Here is a 22415-nt window from a genome sequence, read left to right as displayed (position 1 = left end):
ACCTAGATAGCATATTCAAAAGCAGAGACATTACTTTGCCGACTAAGGTCCGTCTAGTCAAGGCTATGGTTTTTCCAGTAGTCATGTATGGATTTGAGAGTTGGACTGTGAAGAAGGCTGAGCACCGAAGAATTGATGCTTTTGAACTGTAGTGTTGGAAAAGACTCTTGAGAGTCCCTTGGACTGCAAGGAGATCCAACCATAGAAGAAATACATAATCCTAAATGTGTATGAACCTAATAATATAACTTCAAAATTTATTAAGCAAACAATTGACAGAATTGTATGGGAAAGACAAACCTAGAATTAGAGTTGGAGATTTTAACATACCTCCCCAGTAATCAATAGAACAGACAGACAAAATATTAGTAAGGATATAGAACACTTGAATAACAATACCAAGCAACTTAACTGATACTTGTAGGAAACTACAAGTATCAACAGCTGTAGATTGCATCATCTTTCCAAGTGCATATGGAACAATGAACAAAATATATCATATACTGAGCCATAAAACTAGTAGTCAATTTCAAAGCATTAGAATCACATGAAATGTTAAAATGGAAATCAACAACAATAAGGTATCTATTACCGAACCAAAATTTGGGTCCACTTGCCTACACACAGGAAAGCCAGTCTGCTGACACCAGGTTGTGATGAAGCAAATTGCAGCATGTATTGTAAGGTGCCATATAAGGAACCCTGGAGGAGGAAATGGCAACCCACTCCAGTATTCTTGCTTGGAGAATCCCCATAGACAGAGGAGCCTGGCGGGCTACAGTCCATGGGGTCACAGAGTTGTACATGACTGAAGCAATCTAATTAGCACGCATGCATATAAGGAACCCAGGAATAGTGCTCAAAAAGCCTAACCTCCCTGATGGGTTTCAGCAATGTAATTTTAAAGACAAGGTGAGGGAGTGGCAACCCAGCGTAAATGACCAGCCCCTGCAGAATTCTCTGATTGGCTGATGGTGAGATAACAGGGTGGTGTCACAGGGGTTAACATTATCAATCCGTAGGCCCCAGTAGGTCTACAGGTTACAGGCTTATGGTCATCAAGTTAATTTCCTCCATTTGGTGGCAGTTTTAGCATCTGTAAAGCAACTTAGGAAATATGTGTCAGATATAATTATCTAAATACTTCAGAGAAGCTAAAACAGAGGATATGAGGAAGGGGTTTGTCAGGAGAATGACCCATAGGGTCCTGCTTGGTTACATATCTAGAAAATCCCAAATCATCTGGAAATTAAGTAACTTACTTCTAAATAACTCATCCATCAAAGATGAAATTACAATAGAAATTATAGAATATTTTGAAAGTAACAGTAATGAAAATACAACATCAAAATTTGTGAAATGTGGCTGCAGTAGTTCTTTAATGGAAACTTGATGAGTTAATGATCTCAACAAGCAAAAAGAGGATAAAAAGAAAATCAGAAATTAATTAAACAGAAAACAGATATAAAATAGAGAAAATCAATGAAGGCAAAAGATTGTTCTTTAAAAACATTAATAAGATTTAATGACAGAATTAATAAGGAAAAGAGTGAGAGGGAAAACAGATATACCTAATATCAAAAATGACAAGGCCATGACCCACCTCCTAGAGTAATGGAAATAAAAACAAAAATAAACAGTTGGAACCTAATTAAATTAAAAGCTTTTGCACAATGAAGGAAACTATAAGCAAGGTGAAAAGGCAGCCATCAGAGTGGGAGAAAATAATAGCAAATGAAACAATTGACGAAGAATTAATCTCCAAAATATACAAGCAGCTCATGCAGCTCAATACCAGAAAAATGAATGACCCCATCAAAGAGTGGGCCAAAGAACTAAACAGACATTTCTCCAAAGAAGACATATAGGTGGCTAATCAACACATGAAAAGATGCTCAACATCACTCATTATCAGATAAATGCAAATCAAAACCACAATGAGGTACCATCTCACGCCGGTCAGGATGGCTGCCATTAAAAAGCAAACAATAAATGCTGGAGAGGGTGTGGAGAAAAGGCAACCCTCTTACACTGTTGGTGGGAATACAAACTAGTACAACCACTATGGAGAACAGTGTGGAGATTCCTTAAAAAATTGGAAATAGAACTGCCATACAACCCAGCAATCCCGCTACTGGGCATATACCCCGAGGAAACCAGAATTGAAAGAGACACATGTACCCCAGTGTTCATTGCAGCACTGTTTACAATAGCTAGGACATGGAAGCAATCTAGATGTCCATCAGCAGAAGAATGGATGAGGAAGTTGTGGTACATATACCCAATGAAATATTCAGTTCAGCTCAGTTCAGTTCAGTCGCTCAGTCGTATCCGACTCTTTGCGATCCCATGAATCGCAGCATGCGAGGCCTCCCTGTCCATCACCAACTCCCAGAGTTCACTCAGACTCACGTCCATCGAGTCAGTGATGCCATCCAGCCATCTCATCCTCTGTCGTCCCCTTCTCCTCCTGCCCCCAATCCCTCCCAGCATCAGAGTCTTTTCCAATGAGTCAACTCTTCGCATGAGGTGGCCAAAGTACTGGAGTTTTAGCTTTAGCATCATTCCTTCCAAAGAAATCCCAGGGTTGATCTCCTTCAGAATGGACTGGTTTATTCAGCTATAAAAAAGAACTCGTTTGAGTCAGTTCTGATGAGGTGTATGAAATTGGAGCCTATTATATAGAGTGAAGTAAGTCAGAAAGAGAAACATCAATACAGTATATTAATGCATATATATGGAATTTAGAAAGATGGTAATGATGACCCTATATGCAAGACAGCAAGAGAGACACAGATGTAAAGAACAAACTTTTGGACTCTGTGGGAGAAGGCAAGGGTGGGATGACTTGAGAGAATAGTACTGAAACATGTATATTACCATATGTAAAATAGATGACCAGTGCAAGTTCAATGCATGAAGTAGGGACCCAAAGCCAGTGCTTTGGGACAACCCAGAAGGATGGGGTGGGAAGACAGGTGGGAGGAGGGTTAGGAAGGGGGGACACATGTACACCTGTGGTTGATTCATGTCAATGTATGGCAAAAACCACCACAATATTGTAAAGTAATTAGCCTCCAATTAAAGTAAATTAATTAATTTCTTTTAAAAAGGAATGACAGAGGCAATATCACTATAGATGCGGCATACATTAAAAAATTATATGAGGATTCATGAATAACTTTATGTTAATAAATCTGACAACCTAGATGAAATGGGAAACTTTATAGAAAAATACAACTTACAAAAACTTTGAATAATCCTGTAACTTTTAATGAATTAAGTCCATAATTTGTAACATTCCATTAACAAAAATGTCAGATCCAAATGGTTACACTGGTAAATGCTATCAAACTTTAAGGAAAGTGATGAACAATTCTAGAAAAAATCTTTCAGAGAAGCCAACAAACCTTAATGCCAAAGACCTACCAAAGACATTACAAGAAAAAAATTACAGACTAATATCCCTGGAGACTTCCTGGTGGTTCAATAGTTAAAAATCCGCCTTACAATGCAGAAGACATCAGAGATGTGGGTTGGATCCCTCAGTCAGGAAGATCCCCTGGAGAAAGGCACTGGCAATCCACTCCAGTATTCTTGCCTGGAGAATCCCATGGACAGAGGAGCCTGGTGGGCTGCCGTCTGTGGGGTTGCACAGAGTCAGACATGACTGAAGCTACCTAGCACACACACAAGGAGAAATAAAATCCCATCTGTCTTGAGGCAAGTAAGCCAGTGAGCTGCAACTACTGGGTCATACGACCCAGCATGCACTCTGCAGCCCAAGCACCAAACCTAGAGAAGCCCTTGCACCACACTGAAGACCCAGCATGGCCAAACTAAAAAAGAAAGAAACAAAGAATATAGATGGAAAAAAATTCCAAATGAAATACTAACAAATCAAATACAGTGTTATGTAAGAATGATACATATCATGGTTTTGTGAGTTTATTCTAGAAAGACATAACTGGCTTAACACTTAAAAAAATCATTCAATATAATTTTAACAATGTGATCATCTTAAAAGATATGCAAAAGGACTTTCCTGGTGGTCCAGTGGTTAAAAATCTCCCTGCCAATGAAGGGGACATGGGTTTGACTCCTGGTCCAGAAAGAGTTCACATGCTGCAGAGCAACTAAGTCCATGTGCCATAACCACATTGCTCACATGCCACAACTTTTGAAGCCCCTGCACCCTAGAGCCTGTGCTCTGCAACAAGAGAAGCCACCAGAATGAGAAGCCCATGCACCACAATCAGATTAGCCCCTGCTGGATGAAACTAGAGAAAGCCCACACGGCAATGAAGACCCAGTGCAGTCAAAATAAAAATAAATTAATTAGTTAAAATTTAACAACAACCAAAAATGATAAAGAAAAAGCATTTTATAAAATTTTACACCCATTCATAATAAAAACTATTAGCTGACTAAAAATAGAAGGAAACTTTCTCAATTTGATAAAAATGATTTACCTAAAACTTACAAATAACATCACAATGGTGAAATAGCGAATGTTTCCCTCTAACAAGACAAGGTTATCTGTCATCACCACTTCTATTCAACACCGTATTGGAGTTCCTGTCAGTGTAATAGGAGAGAAAACAATTTAATTGCAAAGGAAATAGTAAAACTGTACTCATAAATGACATGATCATGTACATAGAATATCCAAGGAATATGCAAACTACTAGAATAAGTGAATTTAGCAAGGCCATGTGATACAAAGTCAATATACAAATATTAATAGTATTTCTTTATACTTGTAACAAACAACTGAAATATGAAAATGTAAAAATAATACCATTTACAATGGGATATGAGTTCCATCCCTGTCAGGAATGCAACCTGGTCAGTTCCATCCCTGCCCACATGTTTCAGAGCAACTAAGCCCATGTACCACAACTGCTGAGCCTGGGCATCACAGCTACTGAAGCCTGCATGTCCTAGAGTGTTGTCCACAACAAGAGAAGCCACCGCTATGAGAAGCCTGTGCGCCACAACCAGAGAGTAACCTCTACTCATGGAAACAAGAGAAAGCCCACGTGCAGAAATGAAGACTCAGCACAGCCAAAAAAAAAAATAATTGATTATTTTTAAAAAGAAAGTAAAAAGTTAAGTCACAGACTGGAAGAAAAAATTTGAAATACATATATCTGCAAAGGATTTGAAACCAGATTACACAAAGAATTCTTACAACTCAATTCTAAAACCACTGAGCTTTTTTAAAATGGGCAAAAGATTTTCACAAACACTTTGCAAAGAAGATATATAAATGGCCAAGAAATTAAGTGGAAAGAGGTTCAATATCATCAGTCATCAGGGAAATTCCAATTAAAAACACCATAAGATAACACCACATGCCCACAAGTATGGGTAACAGTACAAAGTGTTGAGAGGCTATGGAGCTACTAGAATTTTTATATATTGCTAGTGAGTGTGTAAATGGCACAACCTTTTTGGAAAACTTTTTGGCAGTGTCAACTAAAGTTAAACATTATACCTACCTATTACCTATAAAGTTAAACATTATTCCTACCTATGACTCAGCAATTCCACTTGGGCACACAAGAAAACTGAGACTAGAAATTAAAAAAAAAAAAAAGACTTGTTTAAGAATAAAACACCTTTTTCATTACGCCAAAAAGCGGAAATAATCCAAATATTCATAAATAAGAGAATGGATAAAACTTAAAAACACTACATTGTGTAATGATTCCAAGCACAGAAAGTATATATTGTACAATTTATATGACGTTCAAGAACAAATTAAAGTATCAGATGTTCTCCAGACTTATTGTGGTGATCATTTCACCATTTCATCATATACAAATATATTCAGATATATAAATTCTGTACACCAGAAACTAAATATATGTCTATTACACCTCAATAATAAAAAAACAAAGAAAAATGAAAGGAATCTATGGTGATAAAAGAAAACAATGCCTGCTTCTAGAGGTGGGTATTGGCTGGGAACATGCACAAGAAAACTCTGTATGACTCCTCTGCTCCACACCCATCTTGACGGCCATTCTACCTCTGAACCGTTCCTAGAATCATCTATTTCTCATGATCTGCACTGTCCCTACCCTAGACCACATCTCAACAGTCTCTGATGTGCAGGTCAGCAGGACCCTGTGTCTGAGGAATGAACGGAAAGACAAGAGCCCCAGAGGCTCATCTGATAGGACCGTTGTTCTTCTCTATGTGAATGAGCCATTACCACAAAATTTCCATTCCCTACTGATCCAGAATTTTAACTTTTTTTTGTGCCTCAGTTGGTTTTCACAACATTTCCAGTGCCTTAACCATGGGAAAAGATATTGTTTCTATGGGGAAATGTATTCCGATTTTCAACAATTTATTAAAATTGCTTAACTTTACAGAACCCAGCCATTTCTTCATTGGCGACGTTCCACCTGCTTTTTACTTAATGGTATTTTTAAGTATCTTTAAATCTTTTTGATGGGTTTATAGTCTGTGTTTCCAATCGTCTCTGAAAATCACAAAGGGAAGGTCTTCCACTGCTTGTTTTTGTGCACAAGAGCATGGCATGCCGCACTAGATGCGTAGGAAGCACAGTTGAAACAGGACACCCCAGCATGTCCTCTGCCTGCCCTTCACCTGTAGAAAGACTTCAGTCAAAGCTGAGCATATATATGTGCTGTGCTGTCGCTTAGTCATGTTGGACTCTTTGTGATGCCATGGACTGTAGCCTGCCAGGCTCCTCTGTCCATGGGGAGTCTTCAGGCAAGAATACTGGAGTGGTTTACCATGACCTCCTCCAGGAGATCTTCCCAACCCAGAGATCGAACCGGGGTCTCCTGCATTGCAGGCAGCTTCTTTACCAGCCGAGCTACCAGGGAAACCTGAGTTTGTATATACTCACTTGCAAATTTGCAGTTAGCCCAAATAGAGAGAAAATTTGAGTTAAGGTTTAAAACATTTCACAAGAATTTAAAAACGACATCCATGCCAAGTTTGAAAGTAATTAATCACAAGACAATGAAAAGTAGTAGAGCATTAAAATGAAATTACATTTTAAAATACCAACTTTTAAAGGTAATTCTTGTATTATTCTGAAATGGTAAAACTGATTCAGTAGGGAGAGAGTACTATTCAGTTTATAAACATATTCATCAGTTTTCCCATAACTAGAAATCTCTAGTAAATTCAAATTTATCCAATTTATAAATAAGTTAATTTTAGGTTACACTGCCAGTATATAAAATGGTTGCATTAAAACACTTTTTAGAATTTTATGTTTAAAAGTACCTATTGTAAGTTCACATTTATAACTGAAAACTTTTATGAATGATATGTCTTTAAAAAGCTACAGGTCCAAAAAATATTGATGCTAAGATTAATTGTAAAAGTTAATTGTTGTAAAAAGTTGTAAAAGCAGTTTTAAAAAGCAAAATTGAAAATTCAACAGCACAAATAAAATAGCAATTTATTTATCTCTTATATAACTGACCAAGATTAATAGATCAAATTAGGAGATCCAGTCATTTAGAGCCTCAATCTGATGATGGACCTACTTCAATACATAGTTTCCAAAGGTCTCTCTAGTTATCAATATTCTAGGCCACAGGTAAGAAAATAGCTCAGAAGTTCAGGGCAAACCAGGGCAAACTAGTGCCTTTTAAATAGGCTGGGCAGAACTTGCCTAGTCACCTCTTTTCACATTCCTAAGTGAGGACTTGGTCATACTTAGACAAGTAGCTGCAAGGGAAACTGGGAAATACAGTTGTTATTTGGGTAGCCCCATCCCACCTACAGTCCTCTAATGCTACAATACGAGGAAAACAGATATCAATGAAGAGTTAGCAGTCTGACACCCCTCTAGTCACTAAAATTCTTTCTTCCTTCTGTTCTGCTCATCCCCACCCCAAGGGAGACAACTCCAAATTCCATCCAGGTGCCAAATCCATCTCAAATTCAGGGACCTCTGGGCAACTTGTAATTACCTCCCTCAGACATGGGTTGGTTTCTTGTGGTTGAGCACCTCACTAATGCAAAGGAAGTCACTTGCTTCTCCAATACCCAATAAATCATGGTCTAGTAGAAGAGACAGGATGATTGTATGAGAACTTCTTGTTCTTTAGTATTCAGTGGCCCTTCCACCACCATAAATTTTGGGCAGTGATAAGATGAGAGGTTAATATTTTGAAATCTCAATGAAGATGCGTTTAGGTAACTGAAAAAAATAAAAGACCCTGCTTTTTCTTTCTAGGAGAAAGTAGCGTTAGACAGAAGAAAAGATATTTGGTGACAAAAGGCATTCTATTTTGTGGTATTTGATGGTGAGCACACTAGTTAAATACAATATTGTAAAGTAAAAAAAAAAAAATCTACAAACGATAAAAAAAGATTTCTGAAGCAAAGTGAGAAAAGAATCCAGAACAATAGTTAATAGTGGCTTTTTTAGAAAAATGAGAAATTTTTGACTAGCTTATCTTAATATCACTCTTGAGAGATAAATGGTATTTTGATAAATAAGAACCATATCAAAAAAGACAGAACCACATAAAAAAACCGACTTTTTAAAATTACTGAAAATTTGAACTCTATCCTTAAACTCCTTTCCCTTTACTCTCCCATTAGGCTATGATGATGTCATGCGTTTCCCACTGCGCATGTATGTGTCTGTGTGTTCATATAATTCAGACCATATTGTGGGCAGAAGTCTTTCTGACAAAGCCAAATGATTTCCCAAACCAAAGGTCTATTTTTAAACATATTTTAAAGTAGTCAAAATAAGACAAGCTATGATCAGCTAGGAGAAGGCAATGGCAACCCATTCCAGTACTCTTGCCTGGAAAATCCCATGGACGGAGGAGCCTGGTAGGCTGTGGTCCATGGGGTCACTAAGAGTCGGACACGACTGGGCGACTTCACTTTCTTTTTTCACTTTCATGCATTGGAGAAGGCAATGGTAACCCACTCCAGCACTCTTGCCTGGAGAATCCCAGGGACGGCAGAGGCTGGTGGGCTGCTGTCTATGGGTTCGCACAGAGTGGACACGACTAAAGTGACTTAGCAGCATGATCAGCTAAAAGCAGTTCAATGAAAGTATAAACTGTAAAGGCAGGATTTAGGCAAAGAAAAGAGAGATGAGAAATGGGAGGACTTGTGACTAAATTAGAAGTAAAAAATATCCTCATAAAGGAGAATTATATATGGTGATTGACACCCAGGCCCAAAGCCAGACTGCCAGGGTACCCCCCTGCATTTTCACTTCCAAAACACACACATTATGAAGTTGCTCAGAGGATTACATGTGTCCATTCCCAATTACATCTGTTGCACCATACAAGGTAAACACTTGAAAAATAACCATTGGTCTGGGAAGGATACTTTTGGGGTGAGGTAAGTCAAAACCCAGTGTTGGTATTATTGGCATCAAATCATCTTCAGTAAAGTTGACTCAGGGAGTAGTACAGGGTGCACAAAGATGCATGGTATCAGCCATAACCTACCTCTCCCAGAACCCCTTACACCTGTCAAAACAGACTTCTGGGTTGAATGGACCCTGATTCTGACCCATTGTGTGAAGTCCTATATCATTACATTGGTCTTTTCTGCATGATTTGAAAAAATCTGTCACTTTTTCAAAGTGGATATTTTGTGTTTTTAATTGCACAGGTAACTGTGTGAGAAAAAGAGCCTTTTAAAAGTATTTTTAGTTTTTTGAAATTATGTTTGTATATTGCCCTCCCTACTAAACTCTGCTGCTGCTGCTGCTGCTCAGTCGCTTCAGTCGTGTCCGACTCTGTGTGACCCCATAGACGGCAGCCCACCAGGCTCCCCGCCTCTGGGATTCTCCAGGCAAGAACACTGGAGTGGGTTGCCATGTCCTTCTCCAATGCGTGAAAGTGAAAAGTGAAAGTGAAGTCACTCAGTCGTGTCTGACTCTTTGCGACCCCATGGACTGCAGCCTACCAGGCTCCTCTGTCCATGGGATTTTCCAGGCAAGAGTACTGGAGTGGGGTGCCATTGCCTTCTCCACTACTAAACTCTAAGCTCCTCTAAGTAGAAAGCAATCCACTCACTCCTCACTGTACCCCAGCACCCAGGTCAGTGCATGGATATTTTAAAGAAAATTTCTATCAGTAGCATAGAACCATTTGAAGTGAAGTGAAAGTTGCTCAGTTGTGTCAGGCTCTTTACAAATTGATGGACTGTAGCCCGCCAAGCTCCTCTGCCCAAGAGATTCTCCAGGCAAGAATACTGGAGTGGGGGGGGGGCGGGCGGGGGGGAAGGATACCGGAGTGGGTTGCCATTTCCTTCTCCAGGGGATCTTCCCAACCCAGGGACTGAAGCCAGGTCTCCTGCATTGCAGGCAGATTCTTTAGCTGCTGAGCCATGAGGGAAGCCCAAATAGCAGAGGGGGCATCCCTGGGTGGGCACAAAGAATTGATGCTTTTGAACTGTGGTGCTGGAGAAGACTCTTGAGAGTCCCGTGGACTGCAAGAAGATCAAATCAGTTAGCCCTAAAGGAAATCAACCTGATTATTAATTTGGAAGGACTGATCCTGAAGCTGAAGCTCCAATACTTTGGTCACCTGATGCAAAGAGCCAACTCATCAGAAAAGACCCTGATGCTGGGAAAGATTGAAGGAAAGAGGAGAAGGAGATGACAGAGGGTGAGATGGTTGGATGGCATCACCAACTCAATGGACATGAGTTTGAGCAAGCTCTGGGAGATAGTGAAAGACAGGGAAACCTGGGGTCCTTAAGTCCATGGGGTAGCAGAGAGTCAGATATGACTGAATGACTGAATAACAAGCACAGAACCAAAGATCCAATTTTGGGTGTTGAGGCCAAAAGGTGGACGAGGGGGCCCCAAAGTGGTTTATCAGATCTCCCGAAAGCCAGATGTTCTCCACTTAAGCTTTTGGAGCAAGACTTGCTTGGTGGTGGTGTTGACAATTTCCCTTCACCAGGAGGCGTCTGTCACTTTAAGATAAACACCAGGAAGTTCAAAGTGAATGGGAGAGGCGAACGACGGAAATTCCGGCTGCTTGGATCTCCCCCTGAGAGTATTTGAGAGTTCGAGCATCTGTAGCTGAAAAACCGAGAGGTTGTAGGGTTAATCCTTTCTGCTTAAACTGGGTTGGCCCACTTTTTATTCCGTCAGCTGGGGAAAAGGTTGCGGCTGAGTGGGCGGGGTGTTGGCTGAGAAGTGTGGAGCCGAACAGCCCTTCCCCATTGGCCATTGCTGATGTTGGTATTTTGTTGCTTTATATATCTTTGAAAAGAGCCAAAATTGCAGTGTGCTCCAGATCGCAGCTGTAAGATCTGCTGGTGTTGAGGCAAGGGCATTGAGTTCGGGTACCATAGCCGACCTCTCAGCTCTGGGTCTCAGATCTGGGTCTTGCAGCCGCAGGGCTCTCCCATCCAAGGTGTAGTAATTCCCTGTGGCTAGGAGGACACTGGTATCTGGTTTCCTCAAAGGTGTCTGCTGTTTCAGCCTTTATTTATTAATGCCATGTCCAAGTCTTACTGAAAGATGTTAATTGATGTGTGTTTTCTATCTTTTGTCATCCTTTCTTTTGGACAGGTTCCACTGACCCAGCCCTGTGAAGATCTCTGGAGACCATGGCCAAGAAAAGAATTGCTGTGATTGGGGCAGGTGTGAGTGGGCTCACGTCTATCAAGTGCTGCCTGGAAGAAGGCTTGGAGCCCCTCTGCTTTGAAAGGTCTCATGACATCGGAGGGCTGTGGCGGTTCCAGGTAAATCTCCTGGTTCCTTAATACTTGGAACTCTGGCTGTAACTAGGTGCAAAAGATATTTTATCTTGTGTCAGGAAATATGATGGGCTTCATAGTGATTCAGCCTGCTAGACTTCAGTTTGCTGATCCCTTCTCAGCAACCATCACCTCAGGTTCTATGCAAGTTCCTCTTTCCCAAGGCTGGCAGCAAAAATGGGACAGAGATATCACTTTTTTTTTCCCCTTTACTGATGACTATGAAAATGGCACAGAGATCATTTTCATTTACAGATCTTCTTTGATTGACAATGAAATTATATCTTGATAAGCCCATCATAAATTGAAAATATCCTTTGCTTAAAATACATTTAATACACCTAACTTGGTAAAGAACCTGCCTGCTATGCAGGAGACTGCCTACAATGCAAGAGCCCACCAGCAATGCAGGAGAGGCAGGATTGATCCTTGGGTTAGGAAGATCTCCTGGAGAAAGAAATGGCAATCCACTCTAGTACTCTTGCCTGGGAAATCCCATGGACAGAGGATACTGGTGGGCTACAGTCCCTGGGGTTGCAAGAGTTGGACACGATTTAGTGACTAAACCACCCCCTAACACCATAGCTGCACCTAACCTACCTTAAATGCGCTCAAAGCACTCATCTTAGCCTACACAGGCAAAATCATCTCACACAAAGCCTATTTTGTAATAAAGTGTTGAATATTTTATAATTTATTGAATACTGTACTGAGCATGAAAACCAGAATGGTTGTAAACTGATCAGTTGTTTACCCTCCTGATCTGTGACTTGGGGGAAGCTGCCACTGCCCAGCAGCACCAGAGTATGGCACAAAATATTGCTAACCCAGGAAAAGATTAAAATTCAAAATTTGAAATATGGTGTCTATTGAATGAATATTGCTTTAAAACTATTGTAAAGTCAAAAAAAATCACAAGTTGAATCATGGTAAGTTGGGGAGTGTCTGTAATAAGTTTTGCTGCTATCTGGAAGAGGGCAACAATCTCTGTAGTGGCAGGGTATAACAAAATGACAATATGTGAAGTGGCTAGAAAATTTAGAGTGGTTACTCTTGGTCTGCATTAATCAGTAATTGATCTAGAATATAGGTTACAGCTCCTTCCAGTAATTCCTCTTTTCAGTCTTTTCTAATCTTACTGTTTTGTTTGTTTGTTTATTCCTTCCTTCCTTCCTTTTAAAAAATTCTAGTAACTTTAAACAATTCTATAATAATTCCAGTCCCTAAATAGGATATAAAATCTGGCTTGAAAGAATCAAAAAATTCTTTGAACTTTTTCTTTGCTTGAGAAGTCAAATCAGTAGTCATATCTTCAGAGGAGGCCAGAGGGTGCATGCAACTACATTTTCTTGTCCTGCACAGATGAAGTTGTTGTTTTAATATGCACACCCAGCCCTGCAACTAACATAATAAGGTCTCATCTAACTTAAATGATAGTTAAGCTTATTATATGTTAAAGAATATTAACCTCCTTAACTACCTCCAAAGCAACATCCATTGGGTTTGCTTTTCAGCTCACTTTTTAGAGCCAGTGAATGGTATTAAGGTGTCCAGCTTTGTTTCCTGTTTCATAAAGACAAACATAGTGTTTGCCAGTTACTTTAAAGTGGTTTCACAGCATTCCTTAGTTGAACAACAGCACCGCTGTTTTGCATCTTGGCTCTGTCTTGGTGACTAGCTCTGACAGTAGTTCTCATTCAGATCCAGGGTGAATACCCCTTAGCACACCACCATGCCTTGGTCATAATCAGTCTTGCACGTGGGCTGAAAAGACTGTTAATTAATATTTTGTAATCAATAGAAAATTTTACTTTAGAAACCCAGCCACAACATAGTGTAGAGTTTAAGAGCACAGTCTGAGTTCAAATCCTGTGTCTGCACCTACTAGCATTACTGTGACTTCGGGGAAAATCATTAAACCTCTCTGTACCTCTATGTTATCATCTTTAAGAAGGAGATACCCCCTTCACAGAGTTATTGTGGGAGGTTAAGTGAATAATTATGTCATAACTAGTAACAGTGGCACAATAAGTGCTACACATCAGTTGTTATTCAGTAGGCCGAATGTGGGGCCCACACATTTGATGTCTGGTAAGCATCCTAAGCAACTACTGATCAGGTAAGAAATCAGTTGAAGGTTCACCATCCTACCTGATTATCAGGTTTATAGCTTTTGTCTCCAAAGTGGCTTAAACTTCTCTGTTAAAAACTCAACTTGAAGTTTGTTCTGATGATACTCTTGGCAAAATTTCAACACCTTATAAACTGCTTACTTGAAAATAAATAAGCTATATTTCATCGTAATGCTCTGACTTCTGTTAAGACAGACCACATCTATGTCTATTATATATAACACATATTTTTACATATATTATATGCACACACATACACACCACTATAATTCTAGAGCCAAAGGCCATGCATGCCTGGCATGTATTAGGCACCAAACATTTGCATTTTATAAATGAATCCTTGAGATGGAAAATTTCTTGGGTGGCTGCTTAGACTGCTTGTGGAAATAGACCTTCATTTTCACATATTCCAGTTACACAGTTGTGAAGTCTGAGGTATTATAAACATTTGTTAATTGCAGATTAAGCATGTTTCACATGTTGATGCTGGTTTCCTCAAACATTCCTTTGAGATCTGCTTTTCTTTCACCTCCTTGCTTGTTATTTGGAGCCTTCTCCCCCACCCTACCCCTCTCACATTTTTATAATTTCATTGGAGGTTTCATATATAAGATCATCCCAAGCACATTGGAATTCCACTGTTGCTACGAGGTGTCCAGTAAGTCACTGGGGACTCAGGGCTTCCATTTTCTTTCTTGTAATAGGTCTCAGGGATTCAGTATGCATGCCTTTCTTCTTGACCTCTTCATTAATGTTAGGTCAGACTGAGTGTGAAACATAGGTAGTGACGTGACACATATCGCTTTAACGTTCATCACTACAGTATTACTTTATAAGCAAAGTGGCTTAAAATGATAAATTGCTTGGGAAATGTTGAGGTTTTAATAAGTATGCAATGCTGTAGAATAATTTTTAATTTTAAATTTAGTTTAATTTTAGTTAAATTTTAAAAATCTCAATGCATACCATAGCAGTGCTTCTCAAACTTGAAAATGAAAATGAATCACTGGAGATTTTGCTAAAATGTACATTCTGATTCATTAATCTGGGGATGGTGCTTAGATGCTATATTTCAAATAAGCCCCCAAGTGTTGTTGATCCTGCTGATAATTACATTTTGAGTAGTAAAGTTCTAAAGTGTATATGTTATACAAAGGAACCATATTGATACAATATAATGTAAAATAAGGCATATTTACTACATTTTGATTTAAAATATAAAATTAAGTAATAACCACTCTTAGATGGATAGATCTTTTAAATTCTTAAATATATCTCCTTCTAAAAAAGACAACTGAATGGATACAAAGTTAGAAGGTTAACTATAGAGCAGTGGCTGTTAACTCTGGCTGCACACTGAACAGTCACCTGGGAACTTGAATAAACTTTAGCAAATACTGCTATCAGCCCATCCAGATTCTGGCTTTATTGGCCTGGAGTGCCAATAAAATTCTCCACTAGTTATTTCTAATGCACAATCAACATGGAAACCTTTGACCTTCAGCCTTTACTCCCACTTTCCCGTGTGATAAACGAGGATGACATTGCATCTTTAAAACAAAATCAATAATGGTTTATTGAATAAACATTTCTGGACCTCAGACTATATTAGATGATGAGGAAACAGAGTTATATAACCTCTTGCCTCTGCCCTTAGATATTTTGCAATTTAGCTAAGAATGTGTGGAGAAAGGACTTCTGAGGTGGATGGGATAAACTCTGGTTCCCTGAGCTTTCTAGGGCCAGCACATGACCTCTTATCAGTACATTTCAACCTTATCTATATATTGCTGCTGCTGCTGCTGAGTCGCTTCAGTCGTGTCCGACTCTGTGCGACCCCATAGATGGCAGCCCACCAGGCTCCCCCCCTCTGGGATTCTCCAGGCAAGAACACTGAAGTGTGTTGCCATTTCCTTCTCCAATGCATGAAAGTGAAAAGTGAAAGTGAAGTTGCTCAGTCGTGTCCGACTCTTCACCACCCCATGGACTGCAGCCCACCAGGCTCCTCTGCCCATGGGATTTTCCAGGCAAGAGTACTGGAGTGGGGTGCCATCGCCTTCTCCATAGACAGGGAGTAATTAAAACAGGGTCTCTGGCACAGATGTATAGAACGGACTTTTAGACTCTGTGGGAGAGGGAGAGGGTGGGATGATTTGGGAGAATGGCATTGAAACATGTATACTATCAGGTAAGAAACGAATCACCAGTTTATGTTTGATACAGGATACAGGTTGCTTGGGGCTGGTGCACAGGGATGATCCAGAGAAATGATATGGGGTGGGAGGTGGGAGGGAGGTTCAGGATTGGGAACTCATGTATACCCGTGGCTGATTCATGTCAATGTATGGCAAAACCAATACAGTATTGCAAAGCAAAATCAAGTAAAAATAAAAATTAAAAAATAAATAAATAAAAATAAAACAGGGTCTCTGGGAGAAGGGACCAGGCATTAGTATTTTAGAGTTCCCCATGTGATCCCTGTGTGAAGACGACATTGAGAACAGTCCTAAGACAACTGGGGTCTGATGGGATTCTGAGAGTCTGTCAAAGGAACAGAAGGTCCACACTCTTTTCATTCCTCCCACTGAAGGTGAGTCATTTTTCTCCATTCTTCTGCCCTTACTATTGCCTCTGATCCCTTCAGTTTAAATTACACTACCCTATGTCCCCATTATTTTTTCTTTCACATGAATTTCCTATTCAATGCAAGTCATGTGCTTAGGCAGGAAGTATGATCAAAGTATGTCTGTATAGGGAAGATTATTTACTGACGGTAGAAAATACTAAAATGCAAGAGTGGAAGCTCCTTTTTCTACTCACTGACCTGATACTGCTCTGCCCTCACTTATAAAGTAGTGAGCTGACAGTAATAAGCACTACCAACGGGGTGTTTAGAAGGGCTTGAAGGTTTTTGTGGAGATACAATATTTCATTGTCTTAATTATTGGAAAATTAATACAAATATATTGTCAAATATAAAGGGTAAGCTCTGTGATTCATTTAGCTCAGTGACCCCCAACAGACCTGCTGTGGAAAGCATCAGTCTACTCCGTCTATTTGGAAACTTCGAACCTTTGGAAAACAAGGACAGAGTGTATTTTTTAGCATTAAGATCATGAGGTTTTTTGTTTTGTTTTGTTTTGTTTTATTTTGGCAGCACTGGGTCTTGGTTGCAGCATGCAGGATCTTTAGTTGCAGCATGAGAACTATTAGATGTGGCATGTCGGATCTAGTTTCCTAACCAGGGATCGAATCCACGGCCTCTACTTTGGTACAGTGTGGAGTTTTAGCCACTGGACCACCAGGGAAGTCCCTGCAGCTGCTGCTGCTGCTGCTAAATCGCTTCAGTTGTGTCCGACTCTGTACGACCCCATAGACGGCAGCCCACCAGGCTCCCCTGTTCCTGGGATTCTCCAGGCAAAAACTCTGGAGTGGGTTGCCATTTCCTTCTCCAGTGCATGAAAGTGAAAGTGAAGTCACTTAGTCGTGTCCGACTCTTAGCGACCCCATGGACTGCAGCCTACCAGGCTCCTCCATCCATGGTATTGGAGTGGGTTGCCATTGCCTTCTCCGAGGGAAGTCCTTAATATAGTGTTTCTATTACTTTAGAAATATCTGCTGAATGAATGAAGTCAAATTTAATAGTTAAGAATATTTCTACCCCTGCCCTCACAAACACCTTGTTTTCAAAAGGACCTAACCACTAATTAATTTTTTAATGTGCTATTACAAATAATATGTTTAAATAAACTTTAATTTTAGAACTGTGTTAGGTTTAGAGAATTATTAGGAAAATAGTACAGAGTTCCCATATACCTCATGCCCAGATATTATTAACATCTTACATTAGTGTGATAACATTTGTTGTAATTAATGGACCAATATTGATACCTTATTATTAACTGAAGTCCATGCTTTATTCAGATTTATTTAGGTTTATTTTTCCTAATGACCTTTTCCTGTTCCAGCTGTCATGTCTCCTTAGGCTCCTCATGGCTGTGTCAGTTTCTTAGCCTTTCATTGCTTTTGATAACCTTGACAGTTTTGAGAATCACTGGTTAGATATTTTATAGAAAATCCCTCAGTTGGGATTTGTCTGATGTTTTCATCGTGGTTAGACTGGGGTTATGAATTTTGGGGAGGAAGACCTTAGAGGTAGAGTGCCATTCACATCACATCATATCAATGTTACACTCTATCACACTTATCACACTGATTGATGTTAATTGATGACCTGGCTTGAAATGGTGTTTATCAGGGTTTGTCACTGTGAAGTTTCTCTTTTTTTCTCCCATGTCATACTGTACTCTTTGGAAGAAAGTCACTATGCACAGTCCACACTTAAGGGCAAAGTTGGCTATTCTAGGCTTTTTGTCTTTCCACATAAATTTTAGAATCAGTTTGTCAACATCTACAAAATGGCTAGCTGGGAGACTGACTAAAACTCAGCATGTTGCATAATCCTAATCCACTTTATTATCTTCATTTATTGTTCTCCTCCGTTAACTTCAAGCTTCTGAGTCCTTAAATTGTTTTTGAAACATTCTAGACTCTTTTACAACTTTAAACTTTTGTAATACTACTTCTTCTTCATTTGGAAAATTCTCATCAGTCATTCAAGAGTCCCATCAATGTGACTTCTTGGGAGAAGTATTTCTTGTTCTCTCCACTGAGTTAAATGCTCCCATTCAATCTCCAAACTGCCAAAACTCTCTGCTCATATTGCCATCAAGGCAACTTAGAATACACAGTAGTCTACATTTGTTACTATCACTGTGAGATACCCAAAAGTAGAGTTTGTGTCTTATTTTTTGCATTTCTGATGTGTGTGTGTGTGTGTGTGTGTGTGCACTCAGTCGTGTCTGACTCTTTGCAACCGCATGGACTGTAGCCCACCAGGCTCCTCTGACATGGAATTTTCCCGAATACTGAGGTAGGTTGCCCTTTCCTACTCCAGAAAGTATATATCTTCCCAACCTGGTATATAGTGGATGCTTAATAAATGATTTGAAATGAATTAATGAGCGAATTATAGAGATTGAATTTGAAGACACTTAAAAATGGATTTTGAAATCTGTAAAGGAACACTGAAAATAGCCTATGCTATAACTTTAAGTGGAAAAAGTAATATACAAAATTAAATTTACATTGCAATCATCAAATATAATATTATGTATGCCTGGGACAACTGTATGCCTGTGTCTACCCATGTTTACATAATTACACATTGTATAATCTCTACCCTGTTATATGAGTATATTTTATTTATTATAAATCAATAAAACTTGAAGGTAGGAAAAACAAATTGATTTATTAAGGAGGTAGGATTTTTCTTTTATTTATGTAGAAATATTTATATCACACCTTCACGATAAAACCCTTCGGCAAACTAGGAATAGGGGGAAACACCTTCAATTTGATAAAGAACATCTACAAAATACTTACAGGTAACATTATACTTTGAAGAAGGGAATGGCAACCCACTTCAGTATTCTTGGCTGGAGAATCCCATGAACTGAGGAGCCTGGTGGGCTACCATCCATGGGGTCGCAAAGAATTGGACATGACTGAGCGACTAACACAACATTATACTTAATACTGAGAAAATGAACAATTTACCCATAAAACTGAGAACAAAGCAAGGACAGCCTCTCTTAACACTTCTATTAAACACTGTATTAGAAATCCTAACTAATGTAATAAGGTAAGAAATGGCAATAAAGGTATACATATTGGGTAGGAATAAGTAAAATGATTTTTATTTGAAGATGATATGACTGTCTGTCTATGTAGAAAATTCCAAAGAATTTTTTTAAAATTCCTGGAACTAATAAGCAATTATAGCAGGGCTGCAGGCTACAGAGGTAATATACAAAAGCCAACTGCTTTCCTATATACCAGAAATGAAAAATTGGACTTTGAAATGAAAAGCCATACCATTTATAATAATACTCCCCAAATCAAATGCTTACCTAAAAATCTAACTGAGGAGAACAATAAATGAAGATAATAAAGTAGATTAGGATTATGCAACATGCTGAGTTTTAGAATAAGAAATCTGGTTTCCCACATGGAATCAGTAGAAGCCAGTAAGCAGTGGGCTGACAGGATCTGCTTTGAATTTATCAGGATACTTAAGAAGTGGTGTGGAAGATAAATTCTACATCATACTGAGATCATAATTTATTAAACCATTTGCCTATTGGAGGAGGGGCCATTTAAGTGATTTCTAATTAATAGCTATTTTAAATAATATAAATTGAATATCTTCATGCATTTGATTTTATATTACTTTGCAATTTTCCTTACAACAAATTTTATAAGATAAAAATATCTTATTCAACTCTTTTTGAAATGAGTTTGATGTATTTCATTAGTTTGTTATGCATTATGTGAAAGTTACTTCTTTTTTCTATATGTACCTTTCTCAATGTAATTCACCATAATCTATTAAATATCTACTAAGTGCTATTTATAATTTTATATACTATGGGAAAGATCATAAATATAAGTCAAGGGGTTTACAATCGAATTAGGGAGATAAAGAATATATAAACTATAAGACATTATGGAGGTCTCTGAATCCTAAACTGAAAAACAAACTATAGAAAATGGAGCAGCATCCAAAAGTTTAATTAGAGAAGAGGTACAACCATACCCTAGAAAGAACACTTTGGTTGAAATTTGTAGGATAGGTTAGAAGAGACTTGAAAAGAGACTTATGAAAACATTATTAGCAGCCAACAAGAATGAGATCCTGAAGTATAGGGCAAAGAAATGCGAATGATCAATCCAGGATTCTGAAATTCAAAAATTCTTCTCTAAAAACCAGGGGAAAATCATCTCTAATGTGGGCAAAGCCAATGAACACTCTCCTTTATGGCCATTGAATGCTCAGTAATACCCAACATCCAAATATCTGTTTGTTGATGGAAAAAAGGGAAGACTGTCTCTGCATGATAAACAACCCTTTGTTGTTTAGTCTTTAAGTTATGTGGACTCTTTTGCAACCTCATGAACTGTGGTCTGTTAGGCTCCTCTGTCCGTGTGATTTCCCAGGCAAGACTGCTAGGGTAGATTGCTATTTCCTTCTCCAGGGGATCTTCCAACCCAGATTTGAACCTGAGTTTTCTGCATTGGTAGGCAGATTCTCTACCACTGAGCCAGCAGAAAAGCCCTAAAAAGGAAGTGCATGGGTGCGTGCTCAGTTGTGTTGGAATCTTTGTGATTCCATGGACTTTAACCCACCAGGATCCTCTGTCCATGGGATTTTCCAGGCAAGAATACTGGAGTGGGTTGCCATCTCCTATTCCAAGAGATCTTTCCCACCCAGGGATCGAACCCACATCTCTTGCATTGGCAGGCAGATTCTTACCACTGGGCCACCTGCAAAGCCCAGAAAGGGAAAAGGGGGTACAAATTGGTTAAGGTAATTGTCCATAATCAAAACAATTTTAAAAACAGTTAAAAAATCATCGTTTGTGATGTTTCAGTTAAAGCTAATATAGCAGTCTGGATAGATACTGTGCTATTTTATGTGGTCAGTACAACACCCCTGTTTGTGTGTGCTAAGTCACTTCAGTCATGTTCAACCCTTTGCAACCCTATGGACTGTAGCCCACCATGCTCCTCTGTCCATGGGATTATCCAGGCAAGAATACAGGTATGGGTTGCTATGCCCTCCTCCATGGCATCTTCCCAACCCAGAGGTTGAACCTGTGTCTCTTGTGCCTCCTGCATTGGCAGGCAGATTCTTTACCACTGAGCTACCTGGGAGAATCTTGAGGATTTTGCTAGAAAGGTAGGTTCCAATTCAGTAGGTCGGGGTGGGGCCTGAGATTCTGCATTTCTAACAGTCTCCCAAGAGATATCTCTGCCTGCTAGTTCTTCAGGTAGCAAGGATCTAGAGTAGTGATTCTCAAATACAGTGTATTTGTTGGGCATTACATGGTTCTGAGACCAAAGCAAGTGTGTGTGGGTGTGTATGTGCATGGGTGGGGGATGGTCCCCAGACATCAACAAACAACATTCAGATACTAGCAAGATATCCAAGAATTAAACTCAATTCTATTTACCCAGAGATAGTTTCAGATTCCACAAATTGAGAGCTCAGTCCTATTAGACTGCCCCCTCAGCCCTACTGTAGACACCAAGTCATAAACTCAGGTTATTACCAGTGCTTCTGACCAACTGGCTACAGTTTGGAGATTCCAATGACCCCTCCTTGGACTTTGGACTTCAGATGCCAGTCATTACCAGGTTGTTACCTATACTTCTGACCAACTGACTATAAGTCAGAAATTCCCATGACCCTTTCCTTGGGTTTGCTTAATTTGCTAGAGCAGCTCACAGAACACAGAAAACCCATTTACTCACTCGATTACCAGTTTCTTATAAAAGTATGTAGCTTGGGAACAGCCAAAGAGAGAGATGCACAGGGAAAGGACACTGAGCTTCCATGCCCTCTCTAGGCACACTGCTCTCCTGATCTTCTCAGGTTCACCAACCTGGAAGCTCCCTAAATCCTAC

At 39.3% G+C, this 22415-nt stretch overlaps 1 protein-coding gene across 4 annotated transcripts in view; it reads left to right on the top strand.

The window, feature by feature from the left end:
- Positions 10984-22415, top strand: part of FMO5 (flavin containing monooxygenase 5) — a 39644-nt gene continuing 28212 nt past the window's right edge. Inside the window, exons 1-2 of one of the 4 annotated variants that reach the window (XM_018045998.1) lie at positions 10984-11086; positions 11567-11739. In XM_018045998.1, the coding sequence (XP_017901487.1) occupies positions 11605-11739 (135 nt within the window). In that variant the 5' untranslated portion in view covers positions 10984-11086; positions 11567-11604. Of the gene's footprint in view, positions 11087-11125; positions 11230-11265; positions 11461-11566; positions 11740-22415 lie in introns of those variants that run through there. The other 3 variants (XM_018045999.1, XM_013962470.2, XM_018045997.1) reach the window with 3 other exon arrangements.

Source organism: Capra hircus, chromosome 3 (assembly GCF_001704415.2).
Source record: "Capra hircus breed San Clemente chromosome 3, ASM170441v1, whole genome shotgun sequence".
Lineage (NCBI taxonomy): Eukaryota > Metazoa > Chordata > Mammalia > Artiodactyla > Bovidae > Capra > Capra hircus.
This window is presented reverse-complemented; position numbering and strand designations above follow the sequence as displayed.